Source organism: Ovis canadensis, chromosome 22, assembly GCF_042477335.2.
Source record: "Ovis canadensis isolate MfBH-ARS-UI-01 breed Bighorn chromosome 22, ARS-UI_OviCan_v2, whole genome shotgun sequence".
Lineage (NCBI taxonomy): Eukaryota > Metazoa > Chordata > Mammalia > Artiodactyla > Bovidae > Ovis > Ovis canadensis.
In genome coordinates, this window is record NC_091266.1 from 52,582,781 (window position 1) to 52,609,167 (window position 26,387).

Sequence of the window (26,387 nt, forward strand, 5' to 3'; positions counted from 1 at the left end):
AATATAAAACTAAAAAATGAGGTCTCTGCAAAACATTTACCTCTTGTGCAAATGACTCTGCTTTCTTTCGAAGGTCCTTCTCCAGCTCCAAGTTCACCTGCATCTCCTCATACTCTTCTACTGCTAGCATGGACACTTAAGAAGACAAGGAAAAGAAAATTGACAATAGGCCACACTGATTATCAGGCAAATGGATGAAAAAACAGCATCAAAAGGATTCCTTATTCAGGCAGACACACACCCACATTCATTGCTGGCTGGAATATAAATTAGATAACACCTTTTCAGAGAGCAACCTGGCAATGTGAATCAAAAATCTAAAACTATTCATACCCTTTGACTCAACAATTCCACTTTGAGAAATGTATCTATTCTCCTAAAAGAATGAATCACGAACCTACAGAGATCTAATTGTAAAGGTGCTCTCTGCATCATTGCTGAAAATAATGAAACAATCTAGATGACCCAACATTAAGGGGTCAGTAAGTAGAGAAATATACAAGAAATATTCTGCCAACAGATTATGTTGTACTGAGTGAGTTGCAGTGAGGTGGCTGAACCTAGAGCCTTTTATACAGAGTGAAGAAAGAGAAAAACAAATATTGTACATTGATGCATAGATAACAGAATCCAGAAAACCAGTACTGATGAACATATTTTCAGGGGAAGAATGGAGATGCAGACACAGAGAACAGATGATGGGACACAGCGGGGGAAGGAGTGTGTCGGATGAATTAAGAAGGTAGAGTAGCTATATATACACTACCGTGTATAAGACAGATAACTAGTGGGAAGTCGCTGGATAGCTCACGGAGGCCAGCCTGGTGCTCTGTGATGACCCAAAGCAGTGGGATGGGAGTGGAAAGGAAAGCTCAAGAGGGAAAGGCTCTATATAACGATTGATTTGCACTGTTGTGCACTGTTGTATGGTAGAAACCAACATAAAAACATAAAATATTATATTGTAGAGGCATATTTCCTAAATGGGAAAGACCTTCTTGATACATCTTTAAAATGAATTCATTCCTGTTTCTTAAAAGCCACATATAAAACACATCAACAAAAGTTTCACAGAGGAGGAAATATGTAAAAGGCCAACAAATATGTTTATCAGTAACCAAGTAAAGTAAAGTAAAGTAAAGCTATGGAAAGTAAAACCATAGCTTTCTTTTTATACTCACCAAAGAGGTGACTGCCAAAAATTTTAAAGTATAGCTATATCAAGTTTGGACAGGGCACAGAACAATGAAAACAAACACACTGTTAACAGGTAGATAAACTTACAGACCTACTTTAAAAGTAATCTGGCATTATGTAGTGAAATTGAAGACAAAATATTACATTTGGGGTGTACATTAGTGAAACTCTTTGATTATTTGCACCAGAAGACATGTGTAAGAATTCTCATAACAGGATGACTTGGAATAGCAAAAACCTGGAAACAAAACTCAAACATCCACCAACTGGATACTGGATAAACAAATTTTGGTATAGACATCAAATGAAATATTATACAGCAGTGAAAAGAAACATACCACAGTACAACCCCTTAATATGGATGAGCCTCACAAATGCAAAAAGTTGCAGGACACAGGGAAAATGACAGCATATATAGCAAGTCCACGCAAAACTAAATAACATGCTGTTCAGAGATACATACATATCTGAAAAACTACAAATAAAAACGATGATAAAAATTCAATGAAGAAATATAAGTAGAGATTGATGTTCAGGGGCTTGTAAAGCACCAATGGATAAAAAGACTATCCTTTTTGTTGGTATTTTCTTTATACTTCATCTATATTATAAACATATTTAACAAACAATTTAACCTGTATATATAGGCTTTTTGACTGAAATATAGTTGATGCACAAAATTATGTTACAGGTGTACAGTATAGTGATTGATACTTTTAAAGGTTATGCTCCATTTAGTTATAAAATACTGACTATATTCCCTGTGATGTATAACATATCCTTGTAAATTATCTTATTACATAATCGTTTGTACCTCTTAGTCCCCTACCTATAAACTGTCCCTCCCCTCCTTTCCTCTCCCAGAAGAATAAACACTAAAATGTTAACAGCACTCATACCTGGACTATAAAAGTTGAGACTTTTTTTTCCTTTTCCAATATGCATTTATACTTCCCACCAAAAAAAGTATGTTACCTGAATAAAAAGAAAGAAAAATGTGTGTGTGTGTGTGTGTGTGTGTGTGTGTGTATTAGCTGTTTCGAAGTGTTATCCATATTTATAAAGAAAAGAAACAGCCTTAGATCTGTAGAGACCCAGAGTCAGAGCTTTGAACTAAAGAATCCCTGTGGGCAGAAACCTTCAAAGGGAATATCCTGTCAAATAGAAGCAACGTGAATTCTTTCCTACTTTTTGACATTTTGTTAAATAATGATATAGATGGGACAGAGGGAGTGATGGCGTCATCACCAACTAGGTACCACATGGGTGGATAGTACATTGATCTCTCCATCAGATTCTGGCCAGGCACTCTCAACTCTGAGCTGAGTCATAGCGATAAAAAGCTTTAAAAAGGCTCTCTTAATGGCTGCTTTCACAAGCTGTTCCTCCGGGGCACTTCAGTCTTAACTGACTAAGAACTGGTTTGCTGTGTAATGACATAGAATTTCAAACTTTGTACTAGGTCAATCTACCGCCTCCTCAGAGGAAAGACTAACAGTCTTGCTCAAGTGAAGCAATGTAAGTGGTGGTTTGTGATGTGAATTATAGGTCCCTGAGAGCTAAATGATTCTCAAACCTATTTTTAAAAAGAAGTCCTGGGCAAGATAATTGACTTTCTTTCCTATGACCAGAACACTATGATAAAAAGTGAATTTTCACATGTCCTGGTCCTCTTAGATCTTGAAATAAATTGGGTTGGTCCTAGTCATGTATTTATTTACATAATCTCTCTCTCTTCCCAGATAGGAGACGCCCTGAAGGCAAGGGCCATCATACTAACCTTTGTAGAACCCTGTTAATAGCATAGTGTATCACAACTGAAAATTCTTCTATGCCATTTCTATCTTCTTAAATGCACAAAGAGCAAAGGAAATGTTACAACCCAGTGCATCTCCCACACTTAGCTATAAGTTCATTTATTAAAAAGGAAAGAATCTCAATTCATGAATGACACAAAGATAGAGAACCACCACCACTACCCACAGGGAAGGTCCTGGGTCTGAAAGGTTTCCTTTTCGAGTTGTAGTTTCTGAACTAGGAAAGACAGTGGCTGAAGGGAAAAAGGAGAACAAAAGGCACAGGGAGAAACCCTGCTCCCCTTGAGAATTACATTTGCACTTTGGCATAACTCCTTTGTCCTAAACCCGGAGACATAAGAAATGGCACCATGAGATTAGATGCTATGCTTTATGACTAGGATGATAAAATCAAATTACACAGAATTTTCTCTAGAAGAAAGTTCCTTCTTAGCAGGTCTACTTCTCCTGACGAAGAGGTAAGTTTTTCTGTGATTCACAGAAAAGATCACAAATCTCTCGTGGCTCTGGCTCCCAGAGAGCTCACAGGCAGACTTCAGGCACACAGGCAGGAAATGTGCAAGGACTTGGAACAAGGAAGCACTTTGTATCTGAACACATACTTTCACTTTCCCTTTGTCCTGTTTTCCATATCCTCTTTTCTTTAAATTTTTTATTGCAAGATATTTGTTTTACAACACCGTGCTGGTTTCTGCCATTTATCAACAGAATCAGCCATGTCCCCTCCCTCCTGAAACTCCCTCCCAACTCCCACCCCATCCCACTGCTCTAGGTGTTCACAGAACACGGGCTTGAGCTCCCTATGGCACACCGCAAATTCCCACTGACTATATTTTATATATGGTAATGTGTATGTTTCCATGCCACTCTCTTATATGGCGTTAGTGGTAAAGAAACTGCCTGTTAATGCAGGAGACATAAGAGATGCAGGTTCAATCTCTGGACTGGGAAGATCCCCTGGAGAAGGAAATGGCAACCCACTCCAGTGTTCTTGCCTGGGAAATCTCATGGACAGAAGAGCCTGGAGGGCCACAGTCCATAGGGTCACAAAGAGTCGGACATGAACAAAGTGACTTGGCCCCCACCCCTTCCACACTGTGTCCATGAGTCTGTTCTCTATGTCTGCATTTCCACAGCGAATGGATTCAGAAATTTTGGTACATATATACAATGGAAAGCAACTCAGCTTTAAAAAAAAGAACGCATTTTAGTTAGTCCTAATGAGGTGGATGAAACCAGAGCCTTTGTACATGGCGAAGTCATAAAGAGAAAGACAAATATTGTATGTTAACATATATGTATGGAATCTAGATAGTACTGATGAAACTATTTCCTTTTCCTCTTAATTTAAAATTTTATCATCTAATGTTGCATGTATTTATGTAGCTATCCCAATCTCTGCTGGACTGAGGAGAGGTTTACTGAATAACCCTACCAGATACATAAATACCACTACGGCCATGGTCCCAGGATACATGTAGGACAAAAGAGGATTTAGGTCTGAAGTTTCAAAATGAGTGGGTTGTGAATTCCTTAAGCAGAAGCACTTTTAAATTTCCTCCACTCTAACTTAGGTGATAAAAGAACAGGAAATGAGAGAGACTCATTGCTAGATGTTAAGAAAACTTTTGCTACAACACTCTTTAGACACAGGTATAAAATAATACAAAATATATATAAACAAAGTAAGTTAGAGATTTGAAAGAATAGACTAGAAACACATACCTCTATTGCATTTTTCTAAGACTTTTCTCTGTTCAAGAACTTCCAAATTTAAAACATCTTTTTCTTGTTTAACTTTATTTACCTAAAAATGTGATATTGTGAGAGGAGAAAACATCCAAAATTGTAAAACATGACATGATGATGGGTGACTTAAACTGCTGTTCAATTTTCAACACGATGCTACATTAAAGCAATAATTGCCTTCACTGTGCTAGGCTTTTATTAAAGCATTTTTATAGCCTCAAAGTATCTATTTAATTTAGGATATATATCTGGAACTTCTTTACATATTCCAAATAGTATTAGCATTGCTCCTTAAATATGGCAATGTTCTAGTCATCCAACGTAAATGATATTTCAAAAGGAAAAATCCAACTAGATTGCACCCAAAATATACCTGAATCATTTAATCAGAAATACAATATTAAATTTTGGCATTCACTTTACACTTTGATGACATTTGGCTTACGTAAAACATACATAGATTTTTTTTTAAATTAAAAATGCTTTGACCTTTGGCTTAAATAAAATACATATGAAAACCTCCCCCCAAAAAACTTCAATTTCTGAAATAATTTTTGGCATCACAGGAAAAGAGAATATCATAGTAAAGTTCTAAAAAAAGAATGTAAACTTACATATAGCAAGTGGATAGATCTCAAAAGCATTATGTTGAATTTAAGAAGCAAGTTTATACAGTTAAAAACATTCAAAATACTAGTTATTGTAGTAGATATGTAAATATAATCACTGAAATCATAAAAACCAAGTTCAGAATAATGGTTGCTTGGAGAAACAGGGCAGGGAGTCAGGAGAAGGCACTCAGGGAGAGATACACATGTGTTTCAATAACATGTTAACATTTTATGGACTGAACTGCATGGTCAGCATATGAATGTTCATACTTTTTTTTACTTTTTATACTTTTCAGATGTCTGAAATAATCATAAAAAAACTAACTTCTGAAATGGCTTCCAATAATACCTCTAAATGGGAGGGAAGTGAATCATCAATAAATAATTATAACTGAGAAATGGAATGCATCAAAATGTCTTTCTCTCCTACGATAACACTCAAGAAACAAGCTAAGATGATGGTCCTGAAAGGGCCCCTGAATCCATCAGCACTTCCAGAGAGTCTGTGAACTGGTCTCTTTTAGTACAAAGTATACTGTTGCTTTCTGTTTAAATTAGTAACTGGTATACCCTGCTCAGTACTTTCAAAATATCATTTTCCTTCTTCCCACTCACACTTACTGAAACAGTAACTGAGGCTGGGAGGTAGATGGGCACTGCTTCCCAACCTTTTTCACATTCTGGTCCTTAAGAATATGTGTATGGGAACTGGATGAGGCTGCTCACTGAAGGGACCAATACTCTGGGACACTTGATATCACTGGCAAGATATCAAGGTGCTATAACACATCAGTGGGGAAACCTTGGGATACCGACTCTGAGAACCACTGACACAAGTTAAATTGAGACTGCAAAGGCAGATTCTTGAAGTCGCGTGCAAAGAACGCTAAGTACGTGCTCTTGCTTTTACAGACAATTCAGAAGGAAAAATAAAAAGATTCTCCAAATACCCACTTGAACCCATTCTACCATCTACCATATATGCCTGTGTTGGGAGGTACAGAGGAGGAGAGCCTTTCTCTACTGAGTTAGCCCTCGACTAGAGAAGCAAAATCATTCTTCACCAGCAGCAACCGTGTTTGATTTCAGATACAGGTATCACTGTCACAAATCTGCAAACAGTGAAACATGCGGGATAACAGGAAACACTTCGATGCTGTTTTAGTACATTATTTCTTGAGCTACAGAGTGGGCCCATGAATGCTTATGATCTTATTTTCTATACCATTTTGTAGGTCTGGAATAGTGGGGACAAGAGAAGATTAAAATTGGTACATGGTTCTCATGTCAGAAATTAGCTTCCAACAGCAAGTTTTTGATGCAGCCTGTCCCCAAACATCTTAAAACACTAAAGGTCCCGCCTTTCAGGCCTGAGATACATACTTCTTCTGTTACTTCTACAAGTTTGCTCTTGAGATTTTCCAGTTCGATGGCTAATATCTTCTTTTCCTCCTGAACAGATACAATTTGATCTCGAAGTTCTGCATTTTTAAAGAAAAAATAAAGCCTTATTTTTAAAAGAAGAAATCAATCTTGTCAGAAGAATTGAAAATAACAGTCCATGAGCAGTTTACTGTCAAAGGTTTTCAACAGTTAGAAGGAAAAGGAAGCAGCAAAAGACAATGGAAATTTCACTTGTTCCCCACTCCTAATATAGCTACGTTTCTTAAATTTTCTATCAGGCATTCTCACTATGTTAAATGTACTAGATTATGTTTTCTCTGCATTGTATCAAACCTATATTCTAGAAACTGTCTGGCATTTTAGAAGAAGGATTTTTTAAGCTTTTGGCAAAACAAATTAAGGCATTGTACTAATTTCTTTTTTATTTTATAATGGCCATGGGCTCTTGTCACAATGCAATACAAACAAACGGGGCAGCTAACAATTTGGAGATTTTGATTTAAAGAAAAAAATCCTGACATGCTGCCAATTTATAGCCCTTAAATATTATTTGAACTGACTCAAAATATAACCTATTTGAAAAAGGGTTAATTCTAATAATTTTCTCTCCAGAGTTGTGGGTGTTTTGTTTCTTAATTTATTTCATATTTCATATTATTGAGATTAACTGAAAACTGTGTTACTAGAGTAAAAATATTAGGCACTATAAGAGCAAAAGCTTCTGGTGTTATATTAAAGTTACTTCTACTGCTCAAATGTTAAAAAAATAAAAAATACATGGACTAGCACAGTACTTAAATTTATACCCAGGCCCACATAGTTTTGCCACTTAGCTTTTAAGTGCTTTTAATTTCTTACCCTTCTCCAAGGACAATAAGACAAGCTCTATATGGTTATTTACTAATAAATTAAATCAAACTTTTTACATGAACCCAGATTAATGAAGGGGCTCTCAAGACACTTATTTCAAAACCACTTTCTCCACTGCCAGACTAATCTTGAAAAAGAATCAGAGACCATACTATTCAAGATCTAACAGAAAGGAGAAATAGAAACAAAAGGAAAGCCTTTAAACTTCCTCTCCCCATTCCTGCCAACATAAATACAATTTTTTCTTAGGTGAGAGGGTAACAGGGGCTTCCCGGGTGGCTCAGTGGTTAAGGAATCTCCCTGCCAAGGCAGGAGATGCAGGAAACGCAGGTTCAATTACAGGATCAGGAAGATCCCCTGGAAGAGGAAATGGCAACACACTCCAGTATTCTTTCCTGGGAAAGCCCATGGATAGAGGAGCCTGGTGGGCTGTGGTCAGTCCATGGCATCACAAAGAGTTGAATACGGCTTAGCAATTGAGCACACACAGGGTTAAAATGGCTTTCTTTTTACTTTCTTCTTTATATTTCCAACTGAAGTTTTATCTATCAGACCAACAAATATTATTCTTGACATATACAGTAAGTTAAAATGCTCCAATAATTACCAAGCCCTAGACTGTTTTCCTACATCCTAAACTATATGTGTGTGTTTATTTATTAAAAGAGTTAATGTGTACTTCACAGATGTATTATGTGGTTTTGTCTTATAGAATCATTTGGGGACCAACACAGTTGCTTAATACTACATATTGCTTCTAGTTCATTGCCTGAATCTTAGGAGAAGTTCTTAGAGGGCAGAGACAAAGCAATTTCGGGAGGTATCTTCCCCAAAGATTTCAAGAGAGAAATCCGACTAATAGAAGGTGTTGGCCAAATAAATCTTTATTCATTCTTTCTTTCATTTAACAAAAATATCTTAACACACAGTCCTATCCTTAAGACATGTATAGGTTAACTGACTGTTCCTGTCAAGATGGCGCTTTCAAAAGCATCTAATCCCAAACAAGAAAGTAACTCATAAAGCTACAGTCATCATGATTCTCAATCAGACTACCCTCGGGGACAAATAATCAGAATTTTTTTCCAAAAAAAGGACGCCGGCATCAGTATTTATTGAAATCCTTATGTAATTTCAATGTGCAACCAGGGTTGAGAAGCATTATCCTAATAGAAGTCAAAACCATGTTCAATAATTAAGCCAGGAATCCTACCTTTGATCTGCTTCTGACACTGTACTGAGACACAAGTCTTGGCAACATCCTCCGGGTCCATGGCTGAATCTTCATCATCAATGTTAATCTCCTCAGTTATTACATCTGGTCCCAGCTTGGCCATGTATAACATGCTGATTCTTTTCAATGCTTTATTTTCTTTATTTAACTAAGGCAAATATAAAGACAGTCATTTAAATAGCAAATGAGTGTCTTGGGTTTTTATACAACAGTCAAATTAAGTGTCTTTTTGTCTACACATGCATCAACATTCACAGCATGAAACAGAAGAGTCACTAAATATTATTTTATTTATACTTTTTAACATTAAACTAATTAAGACCTATGCCTTACATGTGAAAATGCTAGTTATAACGGATAAATACAAGAAGAATTAAGATAAAACACCAGAATAGATTATATCGAATTTCAATTTATCCAGTCATTAATAGTCCTAATTTAAGACACTTTATTTGGTTTGATGCTGTGCTGTGAACACCTTTTATATGTTTGTCCCACACTCCCTGTTTTTGAGACACTGCCACTGCCTCTTCATGTTCCACACAATTTCTGGAACAGCCAAGTTCTCCCAAAGCAATTCCTGTTCTCCTGGACAGAAACTCCTGCCCATGTGTCTGGATGTACAGTAGCTACTGGCAACCACACCACACGACTCAACTGAGGAACAGAGAAAGGCAGTCTGCAGCAAGGCCAAAATGGAGCCACTGTGCAGAGACAGAGAAAAGCAACAGACACTGGGTTTCCCACAGGGTTCCAGTCTATTCCTAAAATGCGACCAGCTCATGGATTCTATGGGATTCTCCAATATCGCTCTGAACAAACTCCTACTTTTTTCCCCCTTTTCTTGCTTAAACTAATTCAAATCATGTTTCTGTCTATTCCTAGAATTCTAATAATACACAACAGAAGAAGGTTCAAGCTATGTTTCTATTATCTCTATGTCATTGCAGATAAAGCAAACCTAATTCATTGATGTATTTAGCATGCCCTTTATGTAAAAAAATGAGTTGGTTGTTAATTATCATTACCTTCTTTAGCTCCTATATTCATGTGCATATAAATGTTATACAAAGCACACATAAAGACTAAACCTGATCCAAAGTCCACTGAAGGAAAATATGATTTTGCTTTATTCCCAAGACTCAAATATGAAAGATCTTCTCTTATTTAAGTAGGAAGTGTTTAGTAGATTGCTTTCTCTAATATAAAATGTAAGATACAGAAATGTGCTTGCAGTTAGTAAGGGCTGTTGGCCATCAAAACAAGTTCTGAATTTAATAACTGACACTGAATATAAATACAAATAGAAATATTTCACCAGAACGCTAAAGGCCCTTCTCCATGTAAACCTTACACCAGAATAAGATATTTAGTATGGCACTTGTCTGGCTTTGGTCCTTCATTTGTCATCATGATTAGGACCCCTCAGGATTTCTCTCAGAGAAAGCCCAGCCCATATCACTAGCAAGGGCTGGAACACAAGAGGGTCCCTGACCTCTCTGGGGAATCAGGAAGGATCACTCAGGAATGGCTATGAACTCTTTCCTGGATTCTTCCTGGGAAGGCTGGCGAGATCCATTCAAAGAATCAGGCACAGACTTTTACTCCCAGTCCCCAGACATAGCTCCAGCTTCTAGCTCTCCATATCACAGGAGAGGATCAGAAATATGATCAGAGACCTACGATTTCCCAGTCCCTCCTCCTTCAGATGGACAATTTAAGTAAGCACTGTCGTGGCTTCTTTGAACATCGATGCTAGAGCACGGCACTAGAGGCTCAAGGATCACTGTCAATTCTCAAAGGATGATATCTTTTCAGAATGCAGGGAAAAAAGAATAATTTAAGAAAAGAGTGGAAAAACTCAAGAGCTAATTTGTAATTCTGCCTCCTAATAAACAAATAGTTCCCAGCCCAGCACATTACAATCTGTAGAGTTAAAAAAAAAAAAAAAAACTTCCCATATTTGACCTGAGGAAGCAGGCCCTCCCACCAGGCCAAAAATCTCTGGCAATAGAGTCCAGCATAGTACTTCTTCAGGGTTTCCCAGGTGATTCAAATGTACATCAACACTAAGAATAATTGATATGGAGGAATGCAGTACTTGGGTATTTATTCCTACACAATTAGCAGCAGCAGTATTATAGCAAGAGCTGAGAACACAGCTCTGCAATCAAATTCTGTCTCTGCCTCTAGAATAATCTTTCAGTGTCAGTTTTCTCATTAGCTACTAAGGATTAAAATAGTCTCCATCCCATAATATGCAGATTAAATGACATATTATATATAAAGCATTTAACATAGTAAGTGACTTACAGTAAAAATTCAAAGTAACAAAAGAGATTAATCTTGTTACTAATTAATTTTCCTCCAGAAATCATTTATAAGCTAGTATTCTTCAACTAAGGCATTTATCTATACAATGTTCCTTTCCCCAGGATTCATGAAAAACTGGAAATACTCATTTTTGCCATCTGATGCTTGACATACTACTTCCCAGGCCACCATCAAAGTAACATTTGATAACGTAACAGTTAACAGTTCTGCTCTCAAAAGAGTTTAATGCTCCTATCAAACTAGGCACCAATATCTACCAGCTATTTGGCTGTAATACAATTACCCTATTCAACAAAGTTACTTTCTCAAGAAAAAAAGCCAAACATAATTTCAAAAGTCTTCTCTGGAAACATCATTTTCATATTCTGAAAGAAGAAAATACAAGATTTATACACATGAAATCTTATGACCATATGAAGTAGAAATTTTTGAGAACTCTGAACTCACAAATTTAAGCTAAGCAATGTCACTGCAGTTATTAGCCATCAGATTATATAGGTTAATGCACGCTACTTCTGTTTCAGAACTCTTCTAAGTTAGAAGGCAAAAATAAACCTTTCATAACCCTACAGGAACAGAACCTTATGCTATATTCAAATTTAAACAGGGTTTTTATATGGAGCACAGTTTAATGGATAGTTAAAGATACAAAATAAGCATGTTAAACAGACCTGGATCATACAATTTAAATAACTGGTCTATATTCTATTGGTTTAACTTTCACATTTCAGCAAAGCAAAGCATCCATACTTGCTTCTAAGGCAATAATCCAAATTGCATCATAAGAATTAAACATTCTATTTGCCCTTAATTTGAGAGCAAAGACTTAAAAAAATAAGAACTTACAGAAATTTTGCTTTTTAGAAAATGAAAACTATTTTCAAAACTGACAATTAATACTTAAATCAGGATGTGTTACTTTCACTTATTGATCACACATATAATGAGGCTTCCAAACTTTGTATTCAAAGCTGTAGCTTCTTTCACATCTAATGAGCATATTGATAGCATTTAATCAAATAGATTTTTTTGGTTTTTTATTCTAAAGTCCACATACACTGTATCCTAAAGTACACTGTAGCCTCAAAAACAAACCATTTGTCCATTTTCAAAAGGGCTTCTTAAGAAGACAAACTCTACGTTAAGGGTTCTATTATCAATACTAAACTGTAAAAATGACCCCAGAGATTAGTAACACACTGTCATAAGCAGGGATGACTATACAGTCACCTGGCAACTTTTTCAACATTCACATGCCTGGGCCATACTCCTGGAGCAGTGGGTATGGGTATTCTTAAGAAATAAATCCTGGTCTACTTTGAAAATTATGACATGATAATTGCAGGTTAGATGTGTGAATTCTTCCGCTCAAAATCAACTGTTAAATACGAAAGGGAGGAAAATAATAAAATAATTTTTAAGGGGACCAATGATTAAAGTTATCATAAACTTTAATCCCATTTTCACTTTAGTCCTAATTCAAGGTTATCCTGTCATTTAAGATGAGACAACAGCCGTCTAGGGAACAGAATTAACCTGGTCAAAGTCACGTATGTCCAAAATTATATAACTGGTAATAAAACCTGTATATACTACGTCCCAAACCACTGTTTTCCATAAACTGCCAGTCCTGAGAGATAGGGTTCTCACTGTGGATGTACTATAGCAACAGGAATACTTGTCAAAAACAAGAGAAAATACAGAAACTATCCTTACCCACTACAAGATTCAGAATAGCTAGTATGCTCCAAATACATTTTTCCTACTTGGCCCAAAAGAAGAAAAGGGAATGAAAAGAAATTCAAACAGTATTACGAACCTGTGAACACTAGAGATATACAGAATAGAACCTCCATGTTATCATTCTTTTTAAAGCAACGGCCTCTATCGCTATAGATTCTTTGGACAAATAATGGAAGAGAAGCTATATACACGCATTAATATACTTATTTAGGTTCTGCCTGCATATCTTATGAATTCTAATGGAGTGTCGTTATGCAAACAATTAAGCAAATACCTCTAGCAAGCACAATGCTAATGCACATAGATTAAATTGACTGATTGACTGTCTGATATATAGAGTTTCAGGTGCATCCAAAGAAACACTATGGAGGTACCGGTGACAATGGAGAGAGGAAAGAAACAAAACCAGCATCACTAATGAAATCTGGCTGAAAATCACTGTAATCCATTTTCTGATGAAGTGGTTCAGATGCATTTTGCCCAACCCAAAATACGTAAGACAGAGATAAAAAATATTCCTTAATAATAATGTACTTCTGATGAGATAGAATATAGAAAATTACACACTTGGTAAATTCATCAGCTAGAAGCAATCAGTGGTGCACTGGAGGTCACCTTTAGCATGCCCTCACTCTGCTTTCACAAATAATCACCTGAAATGTACAGTCTGAGGCTGACTTTTTCATCTGATTCAAACAGTAAACACTTATTGCTCTTTTATGCCACTTTCAGTTAGTTTTAAATTTGTTTAGCATTTTAACCAAACGCACAGACATCAGGAAAGTCGAGTTCAACAGACCACGCTGGGACCATTTTCATAGGCAAAAATCACACACACACAGAAATACTGAGATACACATATACAAACACTTCTTTCTTTTATAATCGAAATAATCTTGGCATTAAGACAGATATTTACATAATCACATTTCAGGGTTCTGAGACCTCTGATGAGGATCAGAATCAACTGATTAGAGAGCTAGAAAAGCAGAAGAAAATAGAGGTCACTATGTAGAAAAGCAAGTTGAACTTTAAAAGCTTAGGTAGAATTCCTTTACATGAAATGTCTCACCTTTGTTGCCAAAGCTTCAGCACTTTCTCGACAAGTCTTCTCTATTTCAAGATGGTTCTGCATAAAATTCACTTCCTCTATAACCATGTGAGAAACTAGGAATGAGGGGGGAAAAGTCTTAGCATTCAGAGATTAGTCAGCTATTCCAGAAGCCCACACATCTTGTCCCATGATTAAGAATACTGTAATTCTTTAGCTGGCCAGACCGTTAGCTATCATGGAAAAAAAAAGTGTTGAAGATGCTGCTCTGATCAAATCTTAGCTAATATTTGAATGTAGAAAGAAAGAAGACAACAAAGAACTTTTATGGCTATTACACACATTTTAGGAAAGCTACTGAGAATTTTTTTGAGTCTGTTTTCTATGTAGCTGTCTATATAACTATAGACATGTCTGCTAATTTGAACAAAAGAACCTCTCATAAATTAAAAGTGGCATATATTATTTCCTTTTCTTTGCAGAATACTACTTACGCATCTTCTCAGGAAAACTAGCTAAAAAGAAATGTTTAAAAATAAATCTTACATATTGATCTCATAACTAGAATAACAATGTGACAGCTTAACTAAATTGAGTATTTCAATAGTAGTCTTTATTACTGACAAAGTATTTCATAAACTCCAGGGCAGAAAACTATAGCAACAAGATTTTTGCACTAAGTGATGATAAAAGTTGATGGTAACAAATTGCTTCTCACATCACAGACTGTCAGGAAGATTAAAAAAAATAACAAACTTGATGTTTAACCAATGTTTCAAAAACAGCAATTCTGAGACTTTTGGGTGGCTGGTTTATATAAATGAGATTCAAAAGTACAAAATAATTTAGAACTTGAGTTATACTTTGAAGATCAGTAAGAAAAATGCCAAATCCTTTCACCCATAATTCTAGTTGAAAAGAAAATGCTCAGAACCTCAAACTTAACTGTAGACATGTATATTTATTGATATTTGTTTGGCTTAAAAAAAAAAAGAAAAATTAAGGGCACCAAAACGTGAAACCCAACAAAGTTAGGGAAAAAGCACTGGGCTCACATAACACAAAGAGAGATTACTTTTGCTTCATTTAAGCTTAATTAACCTGCAATTATGATTAAACTCAGGGGAAAAAATTTCTCTCCAAATTAAATACAAAAATGTATTACTTCCTAAGTCCATCCAAAGTTCTTATTATGTTAATATTCAAATTCATAAAGCAGCACTAAATGGCCAGAAACATCTCTAACCTTGACATTTTTTCAGGAGTAATAATGATCCGCAGCAAATGCAGGCCAACCAAAAACCACTTAACTAATTAGTAGTTGCAGTCACCGAGAAAAACATGAATCAACACTGTTATTACAAGTGGCACATTTGAGTGGCATCTAATTATGACTTGATGAGCACGATACTTGCATTATCAACATTACTACTGCGTCCCATCAGGGCCTAAAAGCTGCTGATGGCATTGACTTCAAGAAACTCCCACTCAATGGTACAGCAGCACCCAACAATCGGCTTGGCAGGGGCCCCCCTCACTAAATGACACGTTAAGCGTAATTACTGGTAGACATTGTAAATAAACAGGATTGGAAGTGAAAATTGTACCAAGTGCATAAGACACAATCTGACACATTGGAAGTGGCAGCCTTAATTGAGAGTTTCTTTGACTGCTCAAGATCATTTCAACTGCATTTCTCAGAGGACAGTGATTATAACTGTGGAGACAGACGGCATAATGGTATCAGCACTGCTGACAGAGCAGTGAATTAAATTGTATCTGCTGCTGTGTGAAAGCCTTGATGAGAGGTACAGATGCCGTAGTGGTCTTATCATTATAACACAATGGTCATGTTGTCATCAACCTTTCTGGCTCCAATTGAAAAGAAATGATTGTGTGTTGAAGCTCTCCCCTACCCCCCCACAGCACCCCCCCTTCTCCTCTTCTATCTCTTGTTCTGAATAGAACCAATTTTCAGAGAGCTATGAAATCACGCAATAGGTCCTAAAATGCAGCTGCTTGGCATACAAACGGGTCCCCATTAAACTGGAATCACACACAATATGTGTTTATGCCAGAAGAACAAATAGAAGCTGAACACAGGCCAAGTTTATTCACACACACAAAGACCATGTAGCTCTTCATCAATATAATTGCCTTTTATATTGTAGTTTAAATAATAGGCTCTATTATTTCCTTAAAGTCCTAATATTCCTGGCATTTTATCACTATGTTTACAAGGTAGGTTCTTCAAAACTGTGAAGGAAAGAGAAAAGAAACCCACACAATTTTTACAACATCAAATATTACTTCAAATTTTTAGCCTTAACTACTTGACACCTTCTACCACAATCTGGTATTTCTAACTATCATAACAAAAACATAAACACTCTGCATTTTTCATAGGAATTTGACTTTTTATTCAATAATATTCTTGCTCATGGAAGAGTAAGAAAAATCATTCCACAGTGAAAGGTTTAGCCCCACACTAGAAAGGTTTAGCCCCAGTAAAGAGAGAGAGGAAAATAACAACAACAACAACAACACTTATTTTCTAAACATTTTGTAAAAAGTTGCCCTGTAATTTAATTTGATAAACTTAGCTGGGCAATGCTAGTCCACATTTTCTCCAGTTCTGATACAGTATACTCCATCAGGCAGGTTTTTATTTCTTCTTATAAGAAGGAACACTGGAAAACTTAAACTGTGCTTTAATTTTCAGTTTAAAAAATTATCCCAATGCTAAGCTGACACCAGAGAAACCTATTTACAAACTTTCTAGATCCAAAAGAAATGAGCATATTTCAAAGGGCATTTATATCTTTACAAAGGATGATACAGTTTCCAAAACCAAAAGTCAGGTCACCTGACATGAAACAAATTATTTTTTGTGTGGCACTGTGTGGCATGCGGGATCCTAGTCCCGCCACCAGGGATCAAACCAGTGCCCCCTGCAGTGAAAGTATGGAGTCTTAACCAATGGACTGCCAGGGAAGTCCCAGAATTTTTTTTTAATATATAAATGTATTTACTTTCAAATGATAAAGATTTTTCAAAACTTTAACTGTTCATATAATGATTTGCCTATAGCCCTAAATTCAGGCTTTCCTTATAATATCCACAATCCATGACCTAATGCTGTACTCAAAACACCTATAATTTGGATGACAAAAAGGTTTAAAAAAGAAAAAAGATGAACTTTAAATAAAGTGACCCTACTGCAGCTATGTTTTTAAAAAATCCTAGTACTTTAGGGACAGAGGAGCCTAGTGGGCTACTGTCTATGGGGTCGCACAGAGTCGGACAAGACTGAAGCGACTTAGCAGCAACAGCAGTACGTTAGAAATACATACTGAAATATTTACAGATCAAATGATATGATGACTGGAATTAGTTTCAAAATAATCTGAGGTCAGTGAGAATAGGTGTATGAATGTACAGAAGAAGGCAAGACTGGACACAAACTTACAACTTTTGAAGCTGTGTGGTAGGTCCGTCACAGGGGTGGTTCATTATATATTTTTTACTTTTGTACAAGCTTGACACTTTCCATAATAAACGTTTTTCTTAATGACTCTGAGAATTCAGAAGTATAGCCTGAAAAAGTATCAACTGCTGCCTCCAGCAGTCTAGTCGAATTAGCAAAGTCTGTCTCTCCTGTTCTCTGACCCCAAAACATTCTCATATACTTGCCATCATAGAATGTATCACACTGTAGGGGCACTGGGGTTCTTTTAATTTGCTTTGTCTTCCACTGAGTTGAGCATCAGGGCAGAAAAATTCTTCATTCATGGCTGACTCTCTTACACCCAGCACAATGCTATGTACAAAGTAGGTATTCATGTCTGTGTGTGTCTGATGACTGAAAAAACTGTCTCAGGCCTAGGTTCACATGTGAACACCCCTTTCATAGCAATGCTCCCTGTAGCACAGAATGGCTTAGGAAACAACCACTCTCACCGTTTATTGGGCCAACAATGTGTCTATTGTGTGCTGAGCCCTGCACATATGTCTGCTCAAAGATCCTCACAACAATCTTACGAGGTAGGTATTACCATAGCAGTTTTTGTATTTGAGAACACGGAGGCCTGGAGAAGTTAAGGAACATATCCCAGATTACATAGTTCTAACTGGTAAAGGCCAGCCAAAGCTATGTCTGCTGCTGCTACTGCTAAGTCACTTCAGTCGTGTCCAACTCTGTGTGACCCCAGAGACAGCAGCCCACCAGGCTTCTCCGTCCCTGGGATTCTCCAGGCAAGAACACTGCAATGGGTTGCCATTTCCTTCTCCAATGCAGGAAAGTGAAAAGTGAAAGTGAAGTCGCTCAGTCAAGTCCAACTCGTAGTGACCCCATGGACTGCAGCCTACCAGGCTCCTCTGCCCATGGAGTTTTCCAGGCAAGAGTACTGGAGTGGGGTGCCATTTCCTTCTCCAAAGCTATGTCTAGAGGACTCCAATTTTCTATGTTCTTTTCTAATTGCTCATATTTAAAAGTGCCACCCCACCCAGGGTGCTGCTTTCTGAGCAAAATTCCTCTCCATTCAGCCCATTCTCAGCAATCTTTAGATGCAGGATATCTCTAATGTATACGTGGCAAACATACCATAAATTCTCCTGCAGTATTGGATTACTTAGAAAGGTTTTCATGTAGTGAGAAAACAATCATGAAAGCTAGCAGATATGCAGGAAAATTGGTAGGCCCCAAAAGAGAGCAAAGGATCTAATGCTGAGTGGCCTAAAAGACATGAAAGAACTTCACTTTTACTTCCATCTGCCTTTCCAGGGAACATGGCTTTGCTCAGCAGTGGTGTACTTTGTCCAGAAAGACAAGAGAGAGACTCAGGAAGAGCTGGCAGAGGGCCAAGAATCACAGGGAAATATGGGTAAAACCAGCTAGGAAAAGTATGCCAGGCTAGGAAGAGTTGATCCCGACAGTCTAACAAAGCTTTTTCTCACCCTCTTTTGGCTGTTCTTCCTACACTAAGAGAACTAGAGCTAGAAGGGAAACATTACAGGGAAGCAGATTTCAACTTGGTACCAAAAGAAAACTTCCCCTGGTGCTGTCCAAATGTGGAGACTGTGTCCCAAAACTAATTCATGGAGGGTAAATGATATGAACTCACTACTGAAGGGCAGTCAAGCCCTGGATGGCACAGTAAATGAGATGATGGTGGTAGCAACAACTAGTATTTGTAGAGTGCAGTGCCAAGCACTGTTCAGCAGTTTTTACATGGGTTATCTCATTTAATCCTCAAACAGCCTACAAGGTACGGTCATTTATTTCACTTTTACTAGTACAGAAATTCAGAGAAGGCAATGGCAACCCACTCCAGTACTCTTGCCTGGAAAAACCCCATGGATGGAGGAGCCTGGAAGGCTGCAGTCCATGGGGTCACTGAGGGTCAGACACAACTGAGCGACTTCACTTTCAATTTTCACTTTCACGCATTGTAGAAGGTAATGGCAACCCACTCCAGTGTTCTTACCTCGAGAATCCCAGGGACGGGGGAGCCTGGTGGGCTGCCCGTCTATGGAGTCGCACAGAGTCAGACACGACTGAAGTGACTTAGCAGCAGCAGTGCAGAAATTAATTGCTCGGGGTATACAGGGATTCACAACAAATCATGCTTTTCACTGGTGAAAACTGCCTCATTCCCTTCCAAATCTGAATTGATACCCTCTGTTCTAAAGTCATGAACCATTTATCTCAGGCACAGTTTTTTAACAGATGAAGTTTTCTTAGTTTTCATTTTCTGTTCTTTTCAGACTGAGTGAAGAGTCAATACTCTGTCTCCCTGCCATCCAGACTTAAACTAGGCTGATGCAGTAAAGGTAAACACTGAATGAATACAACAATAAAGGTAAATTCTTTCAGGCTCTGAGTTGTTCATAAAGAGAAATGAAAATTTTTTTAATTATCAAAGATATTTAGAGGAAGAGAAAGGGAAAAGAGAAATGGTAGATGAAAGCAAAGTTTACATGTTATTCTAAAGGTAATTATTTTCTTTTTAGATTCTACATATAAGGATGTCATAGGGGCGATCCTCAGATGGTGGAGGAATAGGACAGGGAGACCACTTTTCTCCCCCACAAATTCGTTAAAAGAACATTTGAACACTGAGTAAATTCCACAAAACAACTTCGGAATGCTGGCAGAGGACATCAGGCACCGAGAAAAGCAGCCCATTGTCTTCGAAAGGAGATGGAGAAGTCTTGAGGCTACTGTAAGAATAAGACTGAAAACCAGAGTCAGGAGACTTAAGTCCAAACCCAGAGAACACCAGAGAACTCCTGACTCCAGGGAACATTAATTGATAGGAGCTCATCAAATGCCTCCATACCTACACTGAAACCAAGCACCACCCAAAGGCCAACAAATTCCAGAGCAAGACACACCACGCAAATTCTCCAGCAACACAGGAACATATGAACTCACTCAGGAACATAGCCCTGAGCTTCAGTATACAGGCTGCCCAAAGTCACTCCAAACCCACTGACATCTCATAACTCATTACTGGACACTTCATGACACTCCAGAGAGAAGAAATCCAGCTCCACCCACCAGAACACTGACACAAGCTTCTCTAACCAGGAAACCTTGACAAGTCACCCATACAACCCCACCCACAGCGAGGAAACTCCACAATAAAGAGGAACCACAAACTGCCAGAATACGGAAAGGCCACCCCAAACACAGCAATATAAACAAGATGAAGAGACAGAGGAATACCCAACAGGTAAAGGAACAGGATAAATGCCCACCAAACCAAACGAAAGAAGAAGAGATAGGGAATCTACCTGATAAAGAATTCTGAATAATGATAGTGAAAATCATCTAAAATCTTGAAAACAAAATGGAGTTACAGATAAATAGCCTGGAGACAAGGATTGAGAAGATGCAAGAAAGGTTTAACAAGGACATAGAAGAAATAAAAAAGAGTCAATATATAATGAATAATGCAATAAATGAGATCAAAAACACTCTGGAGGGAACCAACAGTAGAATAACGGAGGCAGAAGATAGGATTAGTGAGGTAGATGATAGAATGGTAGAAATAAATGAAACAGAGAGGAAAAAAGAAAAATGAATTAAAAGAAATAAGGACAATCTCAGAGACCTCTGGGACAATGTTAAATGCTCCAACATTCGAATCATAGGAGTCCCAGAAGAAGGAGACAAAAAGAAAGACCATGAGGAAATACTTGAGGAGATAATAGTTGAAAACTTCCCTAAAATGGGGAAGGAAATAATCACCCAAGTCCAAGAAAACCAGAGAGTCCCAAACAGGATAAACCCAAGGCAAAATACCCCAAGACACATATTAATCAAATTAACAAAGATCAAACACAAAGAACAAATATTAAAAGCAGCAAGCGAAAAACAACAAATAACACACAAGGGGATTCCCATAAGGATAACAGCTGATCTTTCAATAGAAACTCTTCAGGCCAGGAGGGAATGGCAGGACATACTTAAAGTGATGAAAGAAAATAACCTACAGCCCAGATTACTGTACCCAGCAAGGATCTCATTCAAATATGAAGGAGAAATCAAAAGCTTTACAGACAAGCAAAAGCTGAGAGAATCCAGCACCACAAAACCAGCCCTCCAACAAACGCTGAAGGATCTTCTCTAGACAGGAAACACAGAAAGGGTGTATAAACTCGAACCCAAAACACTAAAGTAAATGGCAATAGGATCATACTTATCAATAATTACCTTAAATGTAAATGGGTTGAATGCCCCAACCAAAAGACAAAGACTGGCTGAATGGATACAAAACAAGATCCCTAAATATGCTGTCTACAAGAGACCCACCTAGAAACAAGGGACACATACAGACTGAAAGTGAAGGGCTAGAAAAAGATATTTCACTCAAATAGAGACCAAAAGTAAGCAGGAGTAGCAATACTCATATCAGACAAAATAGACTTTAAAACACAGGCTGTGAAAAGAGACAAAGAAGGACACTACATAATGATCAAAGGATCAATCCAAGAAGAAGATGTAACAATTATAAATATATATGCACCCAACATAGGAGCACCACAATATGTAAGACAAATGCTAACAAGTATGAAAGGGAAAATTAACAATAATACAATAGTGGGAGACTTTAATACCCCACTCACACCTATGGATAGTTCAACTAAACAGAAAATTAACAAGGAAACACAATTACAAAAAACCTCGAATTGCCAAAGCAATCTTGAGAAAGAAGAATGGAACTGGAGGAATCAACTTGCCTGACTTCAGGCTCTACTACAAAGCCACAGTCATCAAGACAGTATGGTACTGGCACAAAGACAGACATATAGATCAATGGAACAAAATAGAAAGCCCAGAGATAAATCCACACACATATGGACACCTTATCTTTGACAAAGGAGGCAAGAATATACAATGGAGTAAAGACAATCTCTTTAACAAGTGGTGCTGGGAAAACTGGTCAACCACTTGCAAAAGAATGAAACTAGATCACTTTCTAACACCGCACACAAAAATAAACTCAAAATGGATTAAAGATCTAAATGTAAGACCAGAAACTATAAAACTCCTAGAGGAGAACATAGGCAAAACACTCTCTGACATAAATCACAGCAGGATCCTCTATGATCCACCTCCCAGAATTCTGGAAATAAAAGCAAAAATAAACAAATGGGATCTAATTAAACTTAAAAGCTTCTGCACAACCAAGGAAACTCTAAGCAAGGTGAAAAGACAGCCTTCTGAATGGGAGAAAATAATAGCAAATGAAGCAACTGACAAACAACTCATCTCAAAAATATACAAGCAACTTATGCAGCTCAATTCCAGAAAAATAAACGACCCAATCAAAAAATGGGCCAAAGAACTAAATAGACATTTCTCCAAAGAAGACATACGGATGACTAACAAACACATGAAAAGATGCTCAACATCACTCATTATTAGAGAAATGCAAATCAAAACCACAATGAGGTACCACTTCACACCAGTCAGAATGGCTGCGATCCAAAAATCTATAAGCAATAAATGCTGGAGAGGGTGTGGAGAAAAGGGAACCCTCTTACACTGTTGGTGGGAATGCAAACTAGTACAGCCACTATGGAGAACAGTGTGGAGATTCCTTAAAAAATTGCAAATAGAACTACCTTATGACCCAGCAATCCCACTGCTGGGCATACACACCGAGGAAACCAGAATTGAAAGAGACACGTGTACCCCAATGTTCATCGCAGCACTGTTTATAATAGCCAGGACATGAAAACAACCTAGATGTCCATCAGCAGATGAATGGATAAGAAAGCTGTGGTACATATACACAATGGAGTATTACTCAGCCGTGAAAAAGAATTCATTTGAATCAGTTCTGATGAGATGGATGAAACTGGAGCCGATTATACAGAGTGAAGTAAGCCAGAAAGAAAAACACCAATACAGTATACTAACACATATATATGGAATTCAGAAAGATGGCAATGACGACCCTGTATGCAAGACAGGAAAAAAGACACAGCTGTGTATAACGGACTTTTGGACTCAGAGGGAGAGGGAGAGGGTGGGATGATTTGGGAGAATGGCATTCTAACATGTATACTATCATGTAAGAATCGAATCGCCAGTCTATGTCTGACGCAGGATACAGCATGCTTGGGGCTGGTGCATGGGGATGACCCAGAGAGATGTTATGGGGAGGGAGGTGGGAGGGGGGTTCATGTTTGGGAACACATGTAAGAATTAAAGATTTTAAAATTAAAAAATAAAGAATAAAAATGATCACAGTAAAAAAAAAAAAAAAGGAAACACAAACTTTAAATGATACAATAGACCAGTTAGACCCAATTGATATCTATAGGACATTTCACCCCAAAACAATGAATTTCACCTTTTTCTCAAGCACACACGGAACCTTCTCCAGGATGGATCACATCCTGAGCCACAAATCTAGCCTTGGTAAATTCAAAAAAATTGAAATCATTTCAAGCATCTTTTCTGACCACATTGCAACAAGATTAGATCTGAATTACAGGAGAAAAACTATTAAAAATTCCAACATATGGAGGCTGAAAAACACGCTGCTAAATAACCAACAAATCACAGAAGAAATCAAAAAAGAGATCAAAATATGCATAGAAATGAATGAAAATGAAAACACAACAACTCCAAACCTGTGGGACACTGTAAAAGCAGTGCTAAGGGGAAGGTTCACAGCAATACAAGCATACCTCAAGAAACAAGAAAAAAGTCAAATAAATAACCTAACTCTACACCTAAAGCAACTAGAAAAGGAAGAAATGAAGAACCCCAGGGTTAGCAGAAGGAAAGAAATCTTAAAAATTAGGGCAGAAATAAATGCAAAAGAAACAAAGAGACCATAGCAAAAATCAACAAACCCAAAAGCTGGTTCTTTGAGAAGATAAATAAAATTGACAAACCATTAGCCAGACTCATCAAGAAACAAAGGGAGAAAAATCAAATCAATAAAACTAGAAATGAAAATGGAGAGATCACAACAGACAACACAGAAATACAAAGGATCATAAGAGACTATCAGCAACTATATGCCAATAAAATGGACAACTTGGAAGAAATGGACAAATTCTTAGCAAAGTAAAACTTTCCAAACTGAACCAGGAAGAAATAGAAAATCTTAACAGACCCATTACAAGCATGGAAATTGAAACTGCAATCAGAAATCTTCCAGCAAACAAAAGCCCAGGACCAGATGGCTTCACAGCTGAATTCTACCAAAAATTTAGAGAAGAGCTAACACCTATCCTACTCAAACCCTTCCAGAAAATTGCAAAGGAAGGTAAATTTCCAAACTCATTCTATGAGGCCACCATCACCCTAATACCAAAACCTGACAAAGATGCCACAAAAAAAGAAAACTATAGGCCAATATCACTGATGAACATAGATGCAAAAATCCTTAACAAAATTCTAACAAAGAGAATCCAACAACATATTAAAAAGATCATACATCATGACCAAGTGGGCTTTATCCCAGGGATGCAAGGATTCTTCAATGTCTGCAAATCAATCAATGTAATACACCAGATTAACAAGTTGAGAAATAAAAACCATATGATCATCTCAATAGATGCAGAGAAGGCCTTTGACGAAATTCAACATCCATGTATGGTAAAAACCCTCCAGAAAGCAGGAATAGAAGGAACATACCTCAACATAATAAAAGCTATATATGACAAACCCACCGCAAACATTATCCTCAATGGTGAAAAATTGAAAGCATTTCCCCTAAAGTGAGGAATAAGACAAGGGTGCTCACTCTCACCACTACTATTCAACATAGTTTTGGCCACAGCAATCAGAGCAGAAAAAGAAATAAAAGGAATCCAGACTGGAAAAGAAGAAGTAAAACTCTCACTGTTTGCAGATGACATGATCCTCTACATAGAAAACCCTCAAGAAGAGCTAATCAATGAATATAGTAAAGTCACAGGATATAAAATCAACACACAGAAATCCCTTGCATTCCTATACACTAATAATTGGAAGATACAAAGAGAAATTAAGGAAACAATTCCATTCACCATTGCAATGAAAAGAATAAAATACTTAGGAATATATCTACCTAAAGAAACAAAAGGCCTGTATATAGAAAACTATAAAACACTGATGAAAGAAATAAAAGAGGACACTAAAAGATGGAGAAATATACTGCATTCATGGATTGGAAGAATCAATATAGTGAAAATGAGTATACTACCCAAAGCAATCTATAGAGTCAATGCAATCCCTATCACAGAGCCAGAACAAATAATTTCACAATTTGTATGGAAATACAAAAAACCTCGAATAGCCAAAGCAATCTTGAGAAAGAAGAATGGAACTGGAGGAATCAACTTGCCTGACTTCAGGCTCTACTACAAAGCCACGGTCATCAAGACAGTATGGTACTGGCACAAAGACAGAAACATAGATCAATGGAACAAAATATAAAGCCCAGAGATAAATCCACACACATGTGGACACCTTATCTTTGACAAAGGGGGCAAGAATATACAATGGAGAAAAGACAATCTCTTTAACAAGTGGTGCTGGGAAAACTGGTCAACCACTTGTAAAAGAATGAAACTAAAACACCTTCTAACACCGCACACAAAAATAAACTCAAAATGGATTCAAGATCTAAATGTAAGACCAGAAACTATAAAACTCCTAGAGGAAAACATAGGCAAAACACTCTCTGACATAAATCACAGCAGGATCCTCTATGACCACCTCCCAGAGTAATGGAAATAAAAGCAAAAATAAACAAATGGGACCTAATTAAAATTAAAAGCTTCTGCACAATAAAGGAAACTCTAAGCAAGGTGAAAAGACAGACTTCAGAATGGGAGAAAATAATAGCAAATGAAGCAACTGA

The 26,387-nt window shown here is 37.2% G+C and overlaps 1 protein-coding gene across 2 annotated transcripts in view; it reads right to left on the bottom strand.

The window, feature by feature from the left end:
• SHTN1 (shootin 1) overlaps positions 1-26,387 on the bottom strand; it is a 113,990-nt gene that overhangs the window by 53,846 nt on the left and 33,757 nt on the right. For both annotated transcript variants that reach the window (XM_069567572.1, XM_069567571.1), the window contains exons 4-8: positions 14,032-14,126; positions 8,862-9,030; positions 6,758-6,855; positions 4,740-4,821; positions 41-135 (exon numbers count right to left, since the gene is read on the bottom strand). In XM_069567572.1, the coding sequence (XP_069423673.1) occupies positions 41-135; positions 4,740-4,821; positions 6,758-6,855; positions 8,862-9,030; positions 14,032-14,126 (539 nt within the window). The remainder of the gene's footprint in view (positions 1-40; positions 136-4,739; positions 4,822-6,757; positions 6,856-8,861; positions 9,031-14,031; positions 14,127-26,387) is intronic.